General features: G+C 44.6%; 1 protein-coding gene across 1 annotated transcript in view; it reads right to left on the minus strand.

Moving 5' to 3' along the window:
- ADCY5 (adenylate cyclase 5) overlaps positions 1-20,979 on the minus strand; it is a 281,975-nt gene that overhangs the window by 59,866 nt on the left and 201,130 nt on the right. The window contains 5 exon segments of the mRNA XM_043992942.1: positions 934-1,079; positions 3,140-3,298; positions 5,688-5,815; positions 7,408-7,519; positions 20,383-20,504. Of these exon segments, the coding sequence (XP_043848877.1) occupies positions 934-1,079; positions 3,140-3,298; positions 5,688-5,815; positions 7,408-7,519; positions 20,383-20,504 (667 nt within the window).

The following is a 20,979-nucleotide window of genomic DNA, read 5'->3' on the forward strand; positions in this document are numbered from 1 at the left end:
TCATGTCTTTTTGACTCTCAGTCTAGCTCTCTATCCTAGATGCTTCAAGGTGTTGCGCTCGTGTTCTAACATACTGGGATCTAGTGAACAAGTTTGTGTTCCCCAATTCCAAAAACTTTAGGTCTGTTCTTTCCAAACTGGGGACTTCTGATTGTTTTGGGTAATCATCACATTAGACTTTTCCTCCATCCTATGACCATTTAAATTGTTTTTCATTGAATCATCTTCAGCTCCAAGAGATGTGCGTGTGCGTGTGTGCGTGTGCGTGTGTGTGTGCGTGTGTGCGTGTGCGTGTGTGCGCGTGTGTGTGTGTGTGTGTGTGTGTTTTCCTGAGTTAAAGAGAACTACACAGAACATTCTGGTCCCCAAGGAACCATGTCCTTTTTCAGAGGAAACAGGAGGAAGAGTATCCATGAAGAGAATGCTGCAGAACTGGAATTGGGGGGGGGAATGACTGGAGCTTTTCCCCAGGGCGCTGCAATTTGGAGAGTGCTTACAACACTTAGCTATCCTTCAGCAGCACAGAAGACTTATCTTAACACCTAGTCACCAAGAATAGTTAAAATAGGAAGCTACCAGACTTCACCCTATATTCACACCCTGCAGAGCTACTCCATGTCCCACTTCAGTCCTCCTCTTCTTTCTACTTTACAGTGGTCTCCCCAGCAGAAATCTAGAAGTATTCTGGGGTCTGCTTCTACCCACCACAGGGTATTGTTCTGAAATCTCTTTTTTGGGCACTCTTGACTAAATTTACCTTAAAGAGGTTAATTAGAAGGCAAATTTCTTGCCCCAGATGGGTTTGTGAAGCAATATAAGTTTCAACTCTGGATAGCAATATAAGTTTCAACTCTGGTCTGGGGTATCAGGCTGTCCCCTCCACTCTCAAGGAGTGGACTCCCTCAATGTTCCTCTCACTTCCTTTTCCCTGACTCACCCTCTTCTGGCTGCAGCGCAGGATAAGAAAAGTCTCTATACTGTGCTCCTTGAGGTAGGCATTGCGTTCACCCCCGCAGCCAGGCTCTACCTCGTAATCGCCATTGAGATAGTTCAGCGTGGCCTTGGTGATATGGATGCGCCTGTAGTTCAAAAGACATAAGTGGGGAAGAGAGTGAGGTCACAGCAAGACAGAGTCTGATGTGTAACTGACACCAGTTTCCCCCCTCCCCAACCTTAAACTTGATCTACGCCCCCCCCAAACTTTAAGTGAAATTCTAACTTCAACCCCAATCCTAATCTCAACCCATCAACCCAAGTGTTCGTCTTTTCTATTCCCTGCCAGCTCACTATGGTTCATTCCTCCCCACAACTAGATGACTGTAACAGCCTCCTGACTCTGCTTCCAGATTCACCCAGTCCTGTGAATTCCTCCCAGATTCATCTTTGCCAAGCACGACTCTGAGCAGGTCACTCCCCTTCTCTAAAACCCTGTGGCTCAGAGCAGTGGTTCCAAACCCGTGAGTTATGAACCTCCTGGGACCACAGAGTGATGGCAAGTGGTCCACGAATCTATAAACAAGCAAACGTGCCTTCTGTAGACTGAATAAATCATCAATATTGCATCTATACATATTCCTACTTAAAATCAAACTACAAAAACTCTGCTGAATTCGCAGTCATTTCTGCACTGCATAGTTTTCTCAATCAACAGATATGAACAGTAACAACTGTCATGGGGATCTGATAAATGTTGACATTATACAGTGTGAAAAGCTTGGGAAGCTCTGGTTGAGGGGCTAAGCCTAGACTCTAACCTGGCACTTATACTTTCTACAATGTGGCCCCAGCTGATCTCTCTCTCTCTCTCTCTCTCTCTCTCTCTCTCTCTCTCTTTGCAGGGCAATGAAGGCTAAGTGACTTGCCCAAGGTCACACAAGTGTCAAGTGTCTGAGGTCAGATTTGAACTCAGGTCTTCCTGAATCCAGGGCCAGTGCTGTATTCACTGCACCACCTAGCTGACCTTTCTAGCCTTATTTCCCCCTATCCCTCCACAGGAACCTTCTGCAACAGCCAGTCCCCACTGACTATTTCCTGAATATCAGTCTTTGCTCAGGTCATTCTCTCTACCAGGAAGTCAATTCAGTTCCACTCTATAGAAATCTAGTGCTTGCTCTTGGGTGAGCTGTGCTAGATAGACATTTAAGAGAGGAAAGACGGGGCAGCTAGGTGGCTCAGTGAATAAAGCACTGGCCCTGGATTCAGGAGGACCCGAGTTCAAAATTTACTAGCTATGTGACCATGGGCAAGTCACTTAACCCTCATTGCCCTGCAAAACATGAAAAAAAGAGAGGAAAGACAAAGCCCTCTCCTCACCTCCTTCCCAGCTTTTTTTTCTGTGTGGTCTTTTCCCATTAGATTATAAGCTCCTTGAGGGCAGGGAATTCCTTTCTTTTTCTTCTTTGTATCTCCAGACACATAGTGGGTAGGTGCTTAACAATTTATTGACTATTGACTATTGAAATGGTCCCTGCCTTAAGAAGTAAATGTGCCTGTCAAAACCCTACCTATTCTTCAATGTCCAGTTCAAATGCCACTTCCTCCAAGGTGCCAGTTGGGAATGATTTGCTCCTCTGTGTTCCTTTAGCTTATACACATATCTCATTCTGCCTTGTACTATGGTGACTTGGTATAAAAGCTCAGAAATCATCAAATGCTACAAATCAGGGTTTGATTTGCCATTTTGTTGGTTGTCTACACTTAAGAACATTATGGAGAAAGTATTATGAAGGCAGATTCATCATAAAATATCGCTAAATCATAAAAAAAAGAATTGCTAGTTGTTTACCAGCACAACACTGCCCCAACTCCTATCCCACTAGATTCCATGCTAGTTGAGAGCTGGGACTGGATGCTATACAATTTAGTACTCAATGAGTGCTGGGTATTGTGGAAGGTGCATGGTGTAGCTAGTAAAAAAACCAACCAAACAAAAAAAAACCCAAACCTTTCTAATTGAATGAATGAATGAATGAATGAATGAACCACTCTCCTGAATATTCATTCTTACATCCCTCCTCTCATCTATCTCTGATTCCAGGGGACAGTGACTGGCAGGGCCAGGCTTAAGACACTGTGAGGCCTGGCTTTGGTGCTGGCTGGTGAACTCAAACACACCAATGGCCTAGGTTGGGTCACTCACCCGGCTTTGCCTCCTGCTTCCATGTGGTTGGCTAACGTCACATCATTGGACCAGACGTCAAATTGCCACTTCCTCAGTCCAAGCACACCGCAGTGCACTCGGCCGCTGTGAATCCCCACACGCATGTTCACGTTCACCCCAGTCACCTCTCGGACCAACCTGGAGATGGAACATGGGTGAGGAAGAAAGTGGTATCACAGAAAGAACAGCAGATGGGAGGAGATCTGAGTTCAGGACCCAGCTCTCGGCTTACTACTAGCTATGTCCTTAGCTGAGTCACTTTTCACTCCTGTGAAGCTCAGTTTCCTTATCTATAAAAACTGGGAGGGCTGGACTGGGTGATTTTTGTTTTGTTTTGTTTCATTTTGTTTGTTTGGACCGGGTGATTTTTTTTTCTTTTTTTTCTTTTTCTTTTTTCTTTTTAGGGCAATGGGGGTTAAGTGACTTGCCCAGGGTCACACAGCTACTAAGAGTCAAGTGTCTGAAGCCGAAATCGAACTCAGGTAGGTCCTCCTGAATCCAGTGCCACCTAGCTGCCCCCATGGACCGGGTGATTTTTAAGGCAAGCTCTAACATTCTAAGCCTTCAGGAGGGTCAAGTCTTTGGAGGAGAGAGGAAGGCAGGGGGATGAGAACTGAAGTCGAAAAGGAAAAACAGATGTAATGATGGAAGACGGTCAAGAAAAAAAAAATCAAAGAGCCACTCCCCCTGTTTAATTCAGATAAAGATAGTGAGACTATTCAACCTGGAAACAGGGCTGCTATTTTATTTGGAAAGAGCTCTCTTCTCCATCAGATGGCAGAAGCTGCAGTCTCTATCCATGACCACAAGGTGGTGCAGTGCATCAACTACAGCTACCCATGTGCCCAGCAGTATTTTAATTCAGAGCCCCATCGTTTCTTCTAATCCAAATACTTCTCGCTTGTGTCTTTTACTGGTCAATTAGGGAGCACTTGGGAAATGCAAACTCATTTTAATATAATCCTGGAGCCAAGCATCATTTGGAGGGGAATTTTGTTGCTGCCAAAAAAATATTCCAACAATGTAGTTGGAGGAAACTAAAAAACTAAAAAAACTAAAAAATTGCTTCTACATTATCTGTTTGGGTCTAGCCAAACCACTCTACTTCTTCCCAATAAACTGGATAACGGAGGAATACTCTAAGTACTCCTCGGCAAAGCGTGGTAATTGGAGGGTGTGGAAGGGAACTAAGGTCAACTTAATGCCACTGGATTTGGAGTCAAAACTTGGCTCTGTCACTTTAGTTATGACTTTATCACTTAAACTCTGTAAGGCCTCAGTTTCCTCTTTTGCAAGATAGGGGTGAGACAGATGAGATCATCTCTAGGTCCCTTCTAGCTCTAAGACTATGATCTATTATCCCAGTCTGGGAGAATAGGAGTAGACCCACCAGGGAAAGAGGATGGAATATCCCTTCCTGAGCAGAGTGGGACCTGCTCCCAGCATAAGGGGACAAGTACCTGTCCAGTCGGCTCTGGAAAGGGCATTCTGGGTAGCACCCTACACTGACTTGGACCTGACTTGGACAATACAGCTATTGAAATTAGTAACTCCTAGGACAACAGTGAGAGGCTGACACAGCAGGGAAGACTCATTATCAATCAATTTTCTTGTCATGGAGAATAGTACTCTGCAAATCAAGCAAAGGCAGATCCTAGTCACCTTCCTTTGCCCCTGTAATGGACTACATTCCCAACATTTACTCCTTAGGTTTTTATCTTTGTTAGGTTGGTTCGATAATAATCAGGGTGGGTTACATACCACTGGGGTACAATGGAATGGGCTTTAGATCGGGGATCAAAAGACTCAGGTCCAAAGTCTAGCTTTGCCAATCACTGCCTGTATGACCGTGTGGCCAAAGCCTCTCTGGCCCTCAGTTTCTTCATGTGTGAGATGAAGGGCCTGGACTAAATGAATGCTCTTAATCTGTGACCCCATGAATTCAAAGATTCCTCAGGTTAAATTGGGGGTTCTCAACATGGGGTCCTTGAACTCTAAAATATACGTTTTGATAACTATAGTTCAATGTAATTGGTTTCCTTTATAATCTTATGTATTTTGTTTTATACATTTAAAACCATAACTCAAAGAAGGGTCTGCAGGCTTCACAAGACTGCCAGTGAGATCTGTGTCACAAGACCCTCTGGGGATAGCAATCCCAGAGTGTATCATGTCTGTCCTTCTGCCTATCCACAGATTCAGATGAAGGTATGGATTAATCCCAGATTTCAGATGGTCCTTATCCTTCTCACCATTAGTTAGGCCTGCCTATTAAGTGGGGTCTCATCTCACTGCTCCCCCAAAGATTTCATTGAAAAAGCAATCCTTCATTTCTCTGACATTCTTGATCTAAAAGACACACTGAGGGAGATTGGGGCCAGACCTTAGAAAAAGAGCATTCCAAGAAGAGGAGAAACCTGAGAGATTGCCTATTAGACTCCTGAAAATTTGCTTGTTTCTGGTTCCCCCTATTAACTATACCACACCTCCTTGCCACACCCCATACCCCTGGGAACACTATACTTACGAGATGGCTTCAATCATGTCCATGCCCATCTCCACACAGCAGTGAGCGTGGTCAGCCCGGGCCTCAGGAAGCCCAGAGACACAATAATAACAATCTCCCAAGATTTTAATGCGTAAGCAGTGATTCTCCTACAGGAGGGGGGAAAAACCATAAAAATAAATACATACACATATATGCACACACATGTGTGGTTATATAGGTAAAACCCCACAGGTATATCACATACAAACCACATATATAACATATATGTATATGTGCGGGCACACATGCACACGTTTATAATACCTTGTGCAACCATCCATCCATCCATCCATCCACCCATCCATCCATCCATCCATCCATCCATCCATCCAGTAGTGAAATGAAGAAGGGAAAAGAGCAGGAAACAAATGGATTCATGTAATTCCCAGAATAACTTGCGTTTATGGGGCAGTAAGTCTGGATCTGGCCCTAGCCACACAGCCAGCATAGCTGGTTTATCAGGTGACGGGCAGGGGAAGGGGGTCCCAGATGAACCTGGAGCAGAGCTACGGGCCTGAAATTCTGGCCAAGTACATTCCCACCACCTAGTACACATTCATCTAAAGGGCATTAGGGAAGAACAATTAACACATTCATTCACTAGGGTACAGTTTGTAGCTCTTTTGTAAAGGGTAATTATTTACAATCAAATCCTGTGAGTAGTTATAAATGCAACTCCAAATCCCCCAGTACTTGAAAGAAGGTGGGTACCATAATTTAAACATATTTGTGAAATAAAGTTAGTGGGAGCTTATGTAACAGAAGCCAAATTAATGAGTGTGCTCTTAACCCCACAGGTTCCAGATTCACCCTTAGGGCTAAAACTCAATTCTTCTTACTTTTGAGGATTATCTAAGCAATCAACCCTGCCTCCTCCCCTCAGGCCACCCCACACCCCCCCCCTCCACACACACACACACACACACACACACACACACTCCCCACACAACCACCACCACCACCACACACACACACTTCTATCCATAGTAGGAATTCTGAAAATGCAGACTCGTTTTAATCATCTTGAGCCAAACCCCACCAGGGAGGGCCAATCTGCTGCTAAATCAATCAATCAGGCAACTCAGAGCCAAATAAACAGAAGTGACTTTGGGGTTTGTGACTGGGGTTACCCACAGCACCACCCTCCTCCCTTAGTATAGATGATCAAGAGTTGACTGACTGACGGAGTGATGCCCAGACATTTCCCCCATCTGTAAAATGAGCCCAAATGAGATCTAAAAACCCTTCCAGCTCTTCAATTTTCTGGTTCTGTGATCTTGTGATACTGTCACTCTCTATGTGTGCGCTGTGGCAGCTGAAAGTCTGCTATGATCCGCAGCTCCTCCAGCCCCCCACCTCCCCCTGTCTGTGCATTTGAACAATTTGTCCTGGTCTGTGACCGCAGCATCTGTCTGCATCTGCCTGCATCTTCATCTCCCCTCCCCTTTCAACAGCCCTGAGGCTTTAGCCCACATGTCACTTCTCCCCACCTCCCATCCTTATTCTCCCTACCCCAACCCCCAACCCAGCTTTTCTGTGGCTGGAATCTCCAGCCACATTTTGGACACAACTTCAGGGAGTCCTGAGTGACAGGGACTCTGATAAGTTTCCCAGAAGGCTTTAGACTTCGGGGAAGACCACACTGGTCACACTCTCCACAAAGCCCTCCGAGTAGCAGAAGATCTGAGGGGTGACTTACTGCGGCCAGCTTGTCGAAACGGGCAAACAGCTCATTGAGAGTCATGACTAGCTCCTGTGCTGTGCACTGGGAAGCCAAGCTGGTGAAGCCCTCAATGTCTGCAAACAGGATGCTGGGAAGACACAAGGAAAGGGAAGAAGACAGAGGTGAAGGGAGAAGAGACACCAGAAAAGGGGACAGCGACTCTGCTGTCCTTAGGGCTTCTCAGACTGGGTGGGATTGAGGGGAAGAGGGGGTTTAGGCTGTTGGGGCTGGGGACATACAGGAAAATGCTAAGGTGATGGTGGCAGGAGGAGGGAGGAGAAATAAGACTAAACCAGACAGCTCTATACATGTTCCTCCCCTATACATCCCTTCTTCCAAGTTGAATGTAAGTTTTCCGAGGCCAAGGATTTTTCCTTCTTATCGTTACATTTTCATGACTGCCTTGCCCAATAACCAGAAAACAGCAGGAGTTTAATAAATGTCCATATGAATTAATACCTCTTTGGAGGCTGCAAAAGGGAACTGCAGGCTACAGACTGGTTGAACTGGCTTCCTTCAATTGTCTAAAGAGTGTTACCTACCCTTTTCTTCTATCCCCTTATTTCTAGGGTAAATAGTCTGGGAATAATACTTGCATTTTTGACCACTCTTACCCTTTCCCCGAAGTTCACCTCCATTTCCCATCCCGAACTGGGAGGTAAGATGAGGGAGGGCCAATTCTCTACTACACAAGGCAGCTGGATGGTGCAGTGGTTAGCGTGCTGGGCTTGGAGTTGGGAAGAAGAGTCTGATTCCTACCTCAAACATTTACTAGCTGTTTGATGATGGAGAAGTCACTTAATTTACCCCAGACTCACTTTCCTCATCTATAAAATGAGGACAATACTAATGCCTAACTCATGAGATTGTTGTGAGGATCAAATGAGATAACATATCCTCTATACAAATGCTAAGCAATAATGATGATGATTCTGGTGATAGCTAGAATTTCTATACTGCTTTTAAATTTTGTAAAAATATTTGAGAAATATTTCATTTGACTCATAAGAACCCTGGGAGGTGAGTGCTATTATTATGCCATTTTGACAGAGGAGGAAACTGAGGCAGAAAGAGGTTAAGTGACTTGCCCAGGGTCACTCAGATAGTAAAGTGTCTCAGGCCAGGTGTGAACTCAGGTCTTCCAGATTCCAGGTCCTGTGCACCACTTAGTTTTAACACTGTTCAAATAGGGTAACTCAAGTCTAGGGATAGGGAGAGGTGGGATCTTGGCCAAGGGAACAACAGAGGGAATAGAAAGCTTGAACTAGTAGTACCCAGGCCTTCTCGCTCACAGACTTGGGCTTCCCAAGACATAATACTGCCCTGCCCAAAAAACCCCTGTAGCCCCTCCTGGACCTGACTTCCTAACGACCCTGAGCAATTCTGCAGCAGGGCCGGGATTCCTAAACCGGCCAAGTTGGGTTCTCATTTTCCTTGTCAAGAGTGGCAGTGCAGGCCTGGCATTTGTGAGCATCAGGCCATTCCTCAGATGCAGCTCTCTGCTCAACCCCATCCATACCCTCCCCCAATAGCTACAGCCTGATAGTGGCCTCCAGACCAGGGCCCAGGTGTCTACCTACCTTTAGGGAGGTTTCTAGGAAAGGAAGGCCACAAGAGGAGATGAATGTCTACTAGGGAACAGGGGTGAAAACCCGAACCAATTAATATTCTCCAGAAAGCCCGTCCTATTTGCCCCTGGAATCTGCTCACTGGTGTCCTTTTAGTATTCTCTGGCTCAGACTGTACTGTATGTACACTGTGCTAATGGATATGTCCTTCTGTAAGCAGACTTCATTCAATTCTGCATATGGCTGAGTTTCTCAGAAAAATGCTAAGTAAGCTAACCAGACCTGGGGGTCTGGCTCCTATTTGTTTTGCCTTTTTTTTTAAGTCCCTAGTACAAATCCCACCTCTGAAATTTAATTAATTGTGTAACTATGGGCAAGACACTAAGCCGGCCCAAACCTCACCTCAATCCTCAATTTCCTTTTTTTTTTTGAGGCAGTTGGGGTTAAGTGACTTGCCCAGGGTCACACAGCTAGTAAGTGTCAAGGGTCTGAGGCTGGATTTGAATTCAGGTCCTCCTGAATCCTGGGCCGGTGCTCTATCCACTGCGCCACCTAGTTGCCCCAATTTCCTTACTCTTAAAAGTCTTTAACTCACAGATTTGTTGAGAGGGTCAAATTATATACACACACACACATACACACACACACACACATACATACATACATACATACATACATATATAATTTCAGAGGTGGGATTTGTACTAGGGACTTTTGGCAAAGTTACTGGAGTGGTTTGCCATTTCCTTCACCAACTCATGTTACACATGAGGAAACCAAAGCAAAAAAGGTTAAGTGACTCTCCCAGGGTCACACAGCTACTAAGTGTCTGAGGCCAGATTTGAACTCAATTCCTCCTGACTCCAGGGCTGGCATTGTATTCACTGTGCCATCTAGCTGTCTCAACAACAACACCAACAGCAACAACTTACATTAATTTACAGATTTAATGGTATACCAATTAAACAACCAAGGGGGGTCAGGTGTTTATAGAACTAATAAGGAAATTCATTTGTAGGAACAAAGAGTCCAGAATTTCAAAGCAAACCTGACATATGATGCCCAGACACAGAGCAGAGTACCTAAAAGCTCAGGTCACGGCTAGAAAAGTACAAATATAATGTAGGCTCTCCTCCAGGTTCACCAAATATAGATGGTCTCTGGGTGAGGGAAGGGGGTGCTCTATCCTATTTCCCAGACTCCTGTTCACCGTAGCCATTTTATTTCCCTCTAGAAACTTAAGGAAGTTCCTTTTTTAGATACTCTTAGATTAAGGGAGAGAATGCTATATAAATGCCTTAGAGTCTCAAGACATGCGCGCACACACACACACACACACGCATGAATGCACACACATACACATGCATCAAGGGAAGCTGGGAGGAAGAATGGGAGAAGAAAGGACAATGAGAAATAAAGTGAAAGAGAAGCAGGAGGAAAAAGACACATGGACAAGCAGTCAGGTGGGTAGCCCCATAGATGAGATCTTAAGTGAGGAAGACCTCGGACACTTACTAGTTATGTGATCCTGGGCAAGTCACTTAAACCTTTGTCAGTCTGTTTCATAATCAATAAAATGGGGATAATAATAGCACTAACTGCCCAGGGTTGATGAGAGGATCAAATGAAAAAACTGTAAAAGCATTTTGCAGGGGGCAGCTAGGTGGCACAGTGGATAAAGCACCAGCCCTGGATTCAGGAGGACCTGAGTTCAAATCCAGCCTCAGACACTTGACACTTACTAGCTGTGTAACCCTGGGCAAGTCACTTAACCCTCATTGCCCTGCCCCCCCCAAAAAAAGCATTTTGCAAACCTTAAGGTGCTATAATAATTATTAATAACAACAATAATAGTGATTATCTATCCCACCTCCACTATAGGATTCAGTAGTAAATGAAACTCATCTATGTGGGAATTCAGGGAAAAAACCCCCAAAGAATGGTATTTTCCAAAGAGCTTTGATGCTTGCTGTTTGACATGGCACACAGTCTTGCCTCTCACACATAGACAATGGGGGGGGGGGGTGCTGGGATATAAGAGAAATTGGCTAAGGAAATCATAGGCCCTCCTGAGAATCCACTTAAAGAGAGGTGGTTCTTTCTCCCTGCCTCCAATCTATAGGATTCCTAGATAGCAGGGCTTTCCAAAGGTCATTCTATCCATCCCCCTGCCTTTCAGTTTGGCAGTCCCTTCCCTCTTCCCAAGGTTCTAATCTTGGTAGGATGAGAGAGGAATTCTCTCCTTTTCTTCATTTCTTCTTTTTCTTTCATGTCTCCATGAAAGCATCAGCTGTGTATGAAATCACAGAAAGTTCTCCTTCAACCCCCAGGACATAAAACCCAAAGTAAGTTGAGGTCAGGGCCAGCTGAAACCCCATCCAATAGTTGGAACAAGAGGGACCAGAATTGTAACAGTTTTCATTTCAAACACATGGTCAGAGAGCAAAGCTCCCAGCTGCTGCCTTGCCTTGCCTTAGAAGACAGAGCAAAGTCTTGCACTGGACTGAAGGGGTCACAAAGGATGATCACTTTATTCCAGGAAAAGAGTGGAAAAAGCCTCCCGGACTGGAAAAGCCAGAGACCCTGTCCCAGAGACAGGGACACACAGCCAGAAAGCATAAAGAAAAATAGGGAACAGTAAAAACAACATGGTTTAGTAGGTTGAGTGCCGGATTTGGAGTTGGGAGATCTCAGTTCAAATCCTGCCTCAGCTACTTTCAAGCTGTGTGACCATAGGCAAGTCACTTACCTTCTCAGAACCTCCATTTCCTCATCTGCAAAATGGGGGCAATATTATGTGTACTCTCTAACTTTCAAGATTAGCAGAAGGAAGGTAATCCACAAACCTTAAAACACTACACATTTGTAATATGTCGAGAGTATTTTCTCAGAGAAGTGGAAAACAAAGCCGAGTAGCATCTTGAAGCATCTGGCTATGTTTGTTAAATTGAATTGAACTGAATCTGGCTTCTTGTCCCTATGATGTTTTGGCAGTTAGGCGTGTACATCCAGAATTCTCTGTGTCCAAATATATCCAGAGGATACCATCTCAGGCCCTGCCAAGCAGATTACCATCATCTATCAAGCAACCAAAGAGACAAAGATATTTCCTAACACTTACATCTATCCCAAAGGGGGGTGCAATGACTGGATGGTAGTAGGTTGTCCCTCACTGGAGACCTTTATAATCTCTGCTTCAGTAACAGACACCCAGAAGGGCCTGCAATAACTTTGGAAAAGACACCAGAGTGGAATGATGAAACTTGGTCAGGTAATTTTCTTATCATGTCTGACTTATAGGCAGGACCATTGGAGGAATGGTCACTCACCCTTTCCCACTTACTCACTCACCCACTCATCCTCCCCTGGCCACCGATACTGCTTTTTTTTTGTTTGTTTTGTTTTTGTTTTTGCGGGGCAATGGGGGTTAAGTGACTTGCCCAGGGTCACACAGCTAGTAAGTGTCAAGTGTCTGAGGCCGCATTTGAACTCAGGTCCTCCTGAATCCAGGGCTGGTGCTTTATCCACTGCGCCATCTAGCTGCCCCGCCACCGATACTACTTGAGGACTAACTGGCTACACTATAGCTCAGATCTGAGGTGTGTAGAACTAGCTGGGTATAAAAGGCAGAGGATTTGTACTTGAATTGAATAAGGTGTGGTAGAGATTCATTCCTTCGTTCTTTCTCCAATGCCCTTGATTAGTTTGATATGGACACCAAGCAAAATCATAGATCTAGAGGGGACCTCTAGTCTAACCTCTTCATTTTACAGCTAAGGAAACTGATGCAAAAGAAGATTAATTAACTTGTCCAAGTCAGCAAGGGAATAAATATCTGAGATAGGATTGGAGCCCAGAGCCAGTAGAGCCAGTACTCTTTCCACTGTACCATGAGAGATATGATTATTTATAGTGTGATTTCTAACTAGGTATGTGACCTAGGGTAAGTCAGGGCCTTTCTGGACTTGTCTCCTCATCTGTGGAACTGATGGGGTTGGTCTGAAAGATTGTTGAAATACTTTTGCAAGGTTTAAACATTTCTGACTCTATGATAGTCTATCTCCTCCATGTTTTACCCCTACTCCTCTGCCAGAATCAAAGACACATTTTTCTTCTAGCATAGAGAGGTTTCTAATTAGTCATAAGGGGTGTTCGGTAAGCTCCGCTATCTGAATAGGTAAAAGCAAACAGCAAATATTTGATTTGTTGGCCAGAATTGCTCATCCTTTTACCCGGTAAGTTTTAGAGGTTGGGTTCAGACTTTCAACAATGTATAAATTAATTGGTTAGCTCACACTTAAGGTTTAATTATTCATGGATAATCTTAGCAACCTTATCATGCCTGAAAAATTACAAAAGACAAAAAATGGTACACGTTGGAGGGGCTGGAGGAATATGGTTACACGAATACACTGTTGGCAGAGCTATGGCAGAGTAGTATAGTGGCTCTAGGCTCAGAACCTGGGTTTGAATCTTGCTTTTATCACTTACTTTATGTGTGACTCTGGGTCACTCATTTAGTCTCTGTAGGCCTGAATTTCCTCAAATGTAAAAAGAAGGGATTGGGTAGAGGGCTTCTAAAGTCCCTTTCAGGTACAAATCTAGGATCCTGTGGATTAGTCTAACAGTCTAGAAAAGGATTTGAAATTATACTAGAAAAATAATTATGCACAAACATATTTGCATGTGAAAAATCACTGTTGTAAATATTTTGGTGTATGTATTTATATGTGTGTGTGATACAAATAATAAGCATATTCCCCAAGGAGGTCAAAGGATGATAAAACATACCAAAATATAATGGTGGATTTTATATAATTATAATAGGGCAACTAAGTGGTGCAATGCATAGACTACTGGGCTTCGAGTCAGGAAGACTTGAATTCGTCTTTGCTCTCAGACATTACTAGCACAATAACCCAGAACATGTCTCTCAACCTTTGTTTACATCAGTTTCCTCAACTGTAAAATGTGGATAATGACAGAATCTACCTTACAGGGTTGTTTTGTGTGAAAATAATGGAGTTCTATGAGACCTAGAGAGCCTGGCTGACCTTTCTTAAGGCCAGCCCAGAGTCAGGAGAATTTCAAAGGAAATGTAGATTGAACTTCCTGACTCCCTAAAGGAAGTTAGCTCATGGACCACCCTCCTCAAGTCCAGTAAACCAATAGATTTGAATGATGCTAGCCAATTAGTTTTGAGCAGTGTGGAAGGGCCGCCTCTCCTCCAGACCTCAGGAGGCTTCCACTTTGACACGCTCTCTTGGCTTTTAACGCTCAAGGAGGGAGGACGCAGATTATTCTCTCTCCCCTCTATCCTATGTAGGCCTTCTGATCTTTCTGATCCATGTGCTCTCTCTCTCTCTCTCTCTTTACTAATATTTAATATACTTTAATAAATGCTTACTGCCCCAAACTGGTACAGTAGCCTCTAATTTCTAAGTAGCTACATATTAGAACCTTGGCTCATTTCTCCTAAAACTTGGGACAGAAACAGGGCAACCCCATATCATTTTAAATGCCACAGTCATGAGGATCAAATGATACAATATTTGTAAAGTGCTTAACACCGTGCCAGGCACACAGCAGGCACTATGTAAATAAATGATTGCCTTCCCCTCTCCCTCTTTTTTTAGGAGCTAAACTAGAAACTGGGGGAGAAAGCATTATCTTTCCTGATGACAATTCCTATTAGTCAACATAGGGCGTTTTCTTTATTTATGTTTTATCAGCCTTGTGGATTAGGAAGGTGCCAGGGCATGAACTGCCCTGTATTTTTGTTTGGGTTTGGCCAAGGGCAGGCCCAGCTCATGGAGCCATGCTCTTTATCCTTTGGTGCATGCCACCAGAATACCCTTCTTCTTCCCTTTGGCCATCCAAATCTTACCCATCCTCTAGGGTCCCACCTCCCTCACAAATCCTTTCCTAGAGAGTTCCCATTTACTCCAGGGACACTTGACAATATTCATTCCCCAGGGGGCAGCTAGGTGCCACAGTGAATAAAGCACCAGCCCTGGATTCAGGAGGACCTGAGTTCAAATCCGACCTCAGACACTTGACACTTACTAGCTGTGTGACCCTGGGCAAGTCACTTAACCCTCATTGCCCAGCAAAAACAACAACAACAACAAAAGGATGGGACAATATTTGTTCCCTTCTCTGAATTCCTATAGCATTTCTATAGTCTGGACCATCTATCTCAGCACTTGATTCTATATAGCCTTATATTAACTCTAGTCACCTGAGACAGACAATCTTGTAGCCTCACCTAGACTGCAATTCCCTTTAGACAGTAACCTTGTCTCTCTCATTCATTCAATATCTATTATAGCAACTACTAGATGTAAGGCAATTCAGGTCAATTCAACACACATTTATTTGTTTTTGTTTGCTTGTTTTTTGGTGAGGCAATTGGGGTTTTGACTTGCCCAGGGTCACACAGCTAGTAAGTGTTAAGTGTCTGAGGCTGGATTTGAACTCAGATCTTCCTGAATTCAGGGCCGGTGCTCTATCCACTGCGCCACCTAGCTGCCCCTCAACACACATTTATAAAGTACCGAGTATGTACCATGCACTGCTAGAAATACAAAGACAAAAAGCCAATCAGTCCTTCCCCTTAAGGACCTTTCATTTACTGCAGGGAGATAGGAAGAGAGATCAAAATCCAGGCTGTTCCTGCATCCAAAGAGTTTCTCATTTAGTCACCTACAGCTTTCCATCTCCCATAGTGCTTAGCACAGTTCTGGGTCCAAAATAGCTGCTAAGTAAATCTTTGTTGACCATTGCAGTCAATTCCCAATTTTTGGCATTAGGTTTGTAACTCCTTGGTTCTCATTGACTGATGATCAGGGGAGCTGCCTAGAATCAAAGCAATCACCACACACGGCCCCCAAAGTGCATAAGTTATGTGCAGATAACTGAGCTTGAACTACTGTTGTCATCCATCCACAGGATAACTGAGGCAAACCAAGAAAGAGAACCAGGGAGCTTTGCCAAGTATTAGAATCATAGGGAATCAGCACTTGAGAGGTGATTACAATCAACCAGCCAGTTTACAGATGAGGGAAATGGAGGCCAGAGAGATGGGGTGAATTATTTGAGGTCACACAGCAACTTAGTAGAGCTAAGACTAGAACTCTGTTTTCAGAACTTTTGTTTCAATGTTTTCTCCCTCTCCCCACCCCCACTTCCCTGAAGAAGGTGAAAGTTGGGAAGGGAGGTGAGAAAATAATAGGGTAAACAGGAAGTTCTTAACTTTTTTTGTTATGTCTCATCTTGGAAGTTTTATGAACCCTATGGACCCCTTTTCAGAATAATTCTTGTAAATGCACAGGATAAAATCCAGAGAATTACAAAGGAAACCAATTATATTGAAATACCATTATTGTTATTATTATTATTTTAAAGTTCACAGATCCTGGGGTTAAGAACACTGGGTAAGGGGGCAGCTAAGTGGCGCTGTGGATAGAGCACTGGCCCTGGAATCAGACACTTAACACTTACTAGCTGTGTGACCTTGGGCAAGTCACTTAACCACAATTGCCTCACTAAAAAAAAAAAAAAAAGAACACTGGGTAAGGTATAGGGCAAAAGAAGATCTAGAGAAGGGATTGGCAGAGAATGGGGGAGGCTAAGACCTCTCTCCTTCTACCACCAGTTCTCCCTCTACCTACAGACACACACACACACACACGTATACACACACTGAAAAGAAAGAAGACATTTCCCTTCATTTATATCCCAGGGATCATGGCTGCTGCCAAGACTCCTGCTTCATCCCTAGTGGATGACTGGATCTCTGATACAGATGGATGAAGGCCCCCACTCTGGGGAGCTGGGTTTGGGCATCCTACTCATTAGGACTCCTGGGATTTCCTGGCAGGCCACCAAGCCTGCTCAGGAAGTCACGACCCTTTCTCTAGTCACAGACATTGAAGCCTCCTAGGTAGCCAAAGACCATCCTATGTCACCAGGAATGCTGTACATGCCCTGTCTGATCAGTGTCCCTTAAGACCTAAACAGTACGGGGCAGCTAGGTGGCTCAGTGGATAAAGTACTGGCCTTGGATTCAAGAGGACCTGAGTTCAAATCCAGCCTCAGACACTTGACACTAGCTGTGTGACCTTGGGTGAGTCACTTAACCCTCATTGCCCCACAAAAATTAAAAATTAAAAAAAAAAGGAAGACCTAAACAGTTCTTACCTGAGAGGGGCACTTGATGAGGTGGCCTGGAGCTGCCAAGGATAAAAGGCTCAATACACTTGTCAATGCATCAGCTCCAATAAGAGTCCTCCTGGGTGGTGTTGCAGGCTTCCCAGCATCTTGCTGACACTGGGTTACCTAACCTCATGCCTTCCCTAGTCCTACCCTTGTGATACCTTAAGCCACACTGGACTTACTGTCCATAACTACAGATGACCCTTGCCTTCCAGACACAGTCTTACACAGCCCTGTCTCATTACAGAGACCCAAGCTAACCTGTGTTTCAAAAACCATGAACCTGGCAGGACTCCCACAACCCAGGTCAAGGTCTTTATCTTATCTGTGTCTCTAAAGTATCCTATAAATATACCCTGTTCACTCTAGGGCTTGGTGTCCATCCAAGACAGTACACTGGGAGCTTCCAGCCAAGGGCACTTCTGACTCGATGAGAAGTGTCCTATCTCAAAACCTGAGTGCACAGGATAGGGTCTGCCTCTCACCTGACCCTGAAGGCAGGGGACAATGGGACACTATCTCAGGGAGAGCCAATGTCGTTTGCACAGGGGAGGGCAAGGAGTAAGGGAGGGAAGCACAAGACACGTAGACATGGGAGAAAGAAGGAACTTGGCAACTCAACAAACATTCATCAGGCACCCGTAGCAGGTGCTGATTCAAGGACAAAGATCAAACAGTGTCTGCCATTAAGGAATTAACATTCAATAGGAAACTGTAAGAGTTTTGAGTGTCTCCTCACTTGGGATCTTCTGGGAAGGACCCCCCCCCCCCCAGACAAACCCAGCCAGCGTCCGAAGCTTATCAGTTCTTCTTGTGACAGGCTCTCCTCCACATCCAGGGAGAAGTATCCCTGCCTGCATTCAATTGTCCAGCCTATGGTAGACCTTTATTGATTACATGGCATTGAAATATCCACCATGTTTCTTCCAAGCATCGCTGGACCCTTCCCGGGGAATTACCCATTATACATTAGTTTTAATTGCAGAGTATTAGACATCTTGGTAGCACTAGGCCAACTGGTTCTTCCTCTCCTATTTCTGTCTTTTTTCACCCCTGAACCAATCCAAACACCACCTCTCCCCAGGGCCTGCTTCCCCCTTCCTTTGATCTGTCTCTCTCATACTTATCATCATCAACTCCTTTTTCCTCTGGTCTCATCTTTAGTGGGGGAGAGCGAACAGCAGGTCTCCATCCTCCATATAACAGCCCTGCAGAGCTTTGATGGATGTTATTATGGTCACTCCCCAGCCTCCTTTTCTTCAGGTTGAAGAATCCAGGTTCCTTTGATGCCTGCACGCATGCGCAGTACACACAGGAACCCACCCACACACATAGGGGCTTGGAGACAAACTCCTTTTCCCCTTCCAAGCCCCTCTTTGGGGGAAGCTGGGGGCTGTCCTGGTGGCTCTCCAGGTCCTCATAGACCTCATCCATGACAGGATCCTTTTATTCTTCTAGGTGAATAATATCTGTCTAGGAGGTAAGCTATTTTAGCACTCATCTAATGACCAGGAGCTTTTTGGAACAATTCTTTAGCCATGTGAGAGTAAGAGAAGAGGGAAATTGATACTCCATCTGTATTAATAAAAGGTTCGAGTCCAACAGAGAAACTAAGTTTTTATGAGCTGAAGCTGTGAACAGGGGTCCCAGGGATCCCCTACACTGAAAATCAGTAAGAGTGCTATTAGACTGAGGATGCTTCTAGTCTCATCCCTACGGGGCTCAGCCTCTATCCCATGCCCACACTCCTCCAGTCACCTAGACTCCCTTTGGGAAATGACTAGTTAAGGCCACTCAGGTCTAATCAGACTTTTTATTTATGGACCAGAACTTTGATTTCATGAACTACCTTGGAGTAAATGTACACATGCAAAGGGACAACTATCCTGCCTGCTCTGGCTTTAGAGGGCTGTTGGGGGCACTATATGGTTCAGCAGATTTGTCCTGGATCAAACAGCTGTCATAGATCCTCAACAAGATTTGAACCTTGATCCTCCTGACTTTATATCAGCACGATTTGGCAACTCTCAGGCCTAAAATCACTTAGAAATTGGGTGGGAGGGGACGGTCCCCTCTCTCAGCAGAAATAACTAATTAGTCTGTGATCAAGTATAATCCCAAATGGCCTAATAAATGTCAACCACGTGAATAAATGAATGTGTAGCTCTTCTTTCCTTTCTTCAAAGTGCTCTTCTACCCCCTCGACTTTAATCTGAACCCACACCCTTACTTCCTTGCCCATGGAGAAAACAACTCTTTTGATTGAGCCAATTTGTGTTTTTGCCCTGTTCTCTGAAAGATCCTTAGCCTCATCAAGGAACACTCCCTGATGGGCCCTGCCAGTCCCAGCCTCCCACCTAGCACATAACCACGGAACTCATGTGTATGCTTGTGAGCTCTATGAATTTGCATCAGTTTGCATCTTCTCTGCTGCTTTCTGTCACCATGGTCTGGACTCTGGGTCTGTGTATGCTCTCATCCCTTTTAGACTGGCGGATGCGTTATATAAGTCTCCAGTCTCTCTCATGATGCTGAATGTGCCCCAAGAATCAGGCGGGGTCTCACCCCTTTTCCTCTGTATCTCCCCATCCACCAAGAACACAAAACTAACAAGACACAAAAGTAACTAGATGCCAACAGCTCTCTTGGTCATCAAACAAAAAGGAGTGGGAGGAGCTAAGGCAATGAATGAATCTAAAAGTTGTGAAGGGTTTTGTTTTTTTTAAATCAAAATGTCTGAACTTGTTGCTTCTATGGAGTGGTTGGATTTGGGAGTTATTGCTCCATTGATCTCTATTGGTCAGCTGGGTGACCTGGAGGATAGAATGCTGGATTTGAAGTCTGGAAGTCCTGAGTTCAAATCTCACCTCAGATAGGTATTAGCTGTATGACCCTGGGCAAGTCACTTAAATTCTTTTTAAAGCCTCAGTTTCCTCATCTGTGAACCAAAGATGATAATAATAGCACTACTTTTACCAGGCTGTTATGAGTCTCAAATGAGATAACCAGTGTAAAGTGTTTTGCAAACCTTAAAGCCCTATAGAAATGTTGGCTATCAGTCAGTTCTGGAGATTTCTTCACCAGCCTGCCTCTGAGGAGCACCGTCTCCCTGCTGCCCTCAATTCCCCCATCCTTCCTTATTCCCCTCCCCCAGTCTTTCCCCTACCTCACATTGTCATGTTTCTGGATGTAAATCTTGTGGAACATCATATCTTCCTGCTTGGCATTGATGTCCGCTTTCATCTCCATGGCAACGTGTCGGGGAAGGACAGACAGCAGGAGACGCTCCTGGGGAGAGAAGCAGACAGAGCCATCATTGCTCCTACCACCTGCCTCAAGGCCTGATTTCTTCCCTGAGACTTTTCCTCTTGGGCACAAGCTAGGCCTTCCCTAACCTGTCCCCATCAAAAATCTCATAGTAACCCTGAAAACAGGACAGGCTCTTTAGTGCTACACTGCATGTAGTTCCCACCAGGGGGAGCATGGGAGCCAGAGAGCATCCCTGAGAACTATTGGGGAGAGCATTAAAAAAAAAAAAAAAAGACCTGGAATTTCACAGATATGGGAAACACGTAGCTAGGAGACTTTTTCCACCAATGAGGATTAGCACCTGCTTCTCAATTTAGTAAGTGTTTAATAAATGTTTGTTGACTTGAGAGAGCCCCGAGTCCTGGGGTCCAGAGATGACTCAGCAAGATCACACAAACAATACGTTTAGGATTTGAACTTAAGTCTTCCTGACTCAGAAGCTGGCTCTCTATTA

The sequence above is a fragment of the Dromiciops gliroides genome, chromosome 3 (genome assembly GCF_019393635.1).
Source record: "Dromiciops gliroides isolate mDroGli1 chromosome 3, mDroGli1.pri, whole genome shotgun sequence".
Classification (NCBI taxonomy): Eukaryota; Metazoa; Chordata; class Mammalia; order Microbiotheria; family Microbiotheriidae; genus Dromiciops; species Dromiciops gliroides.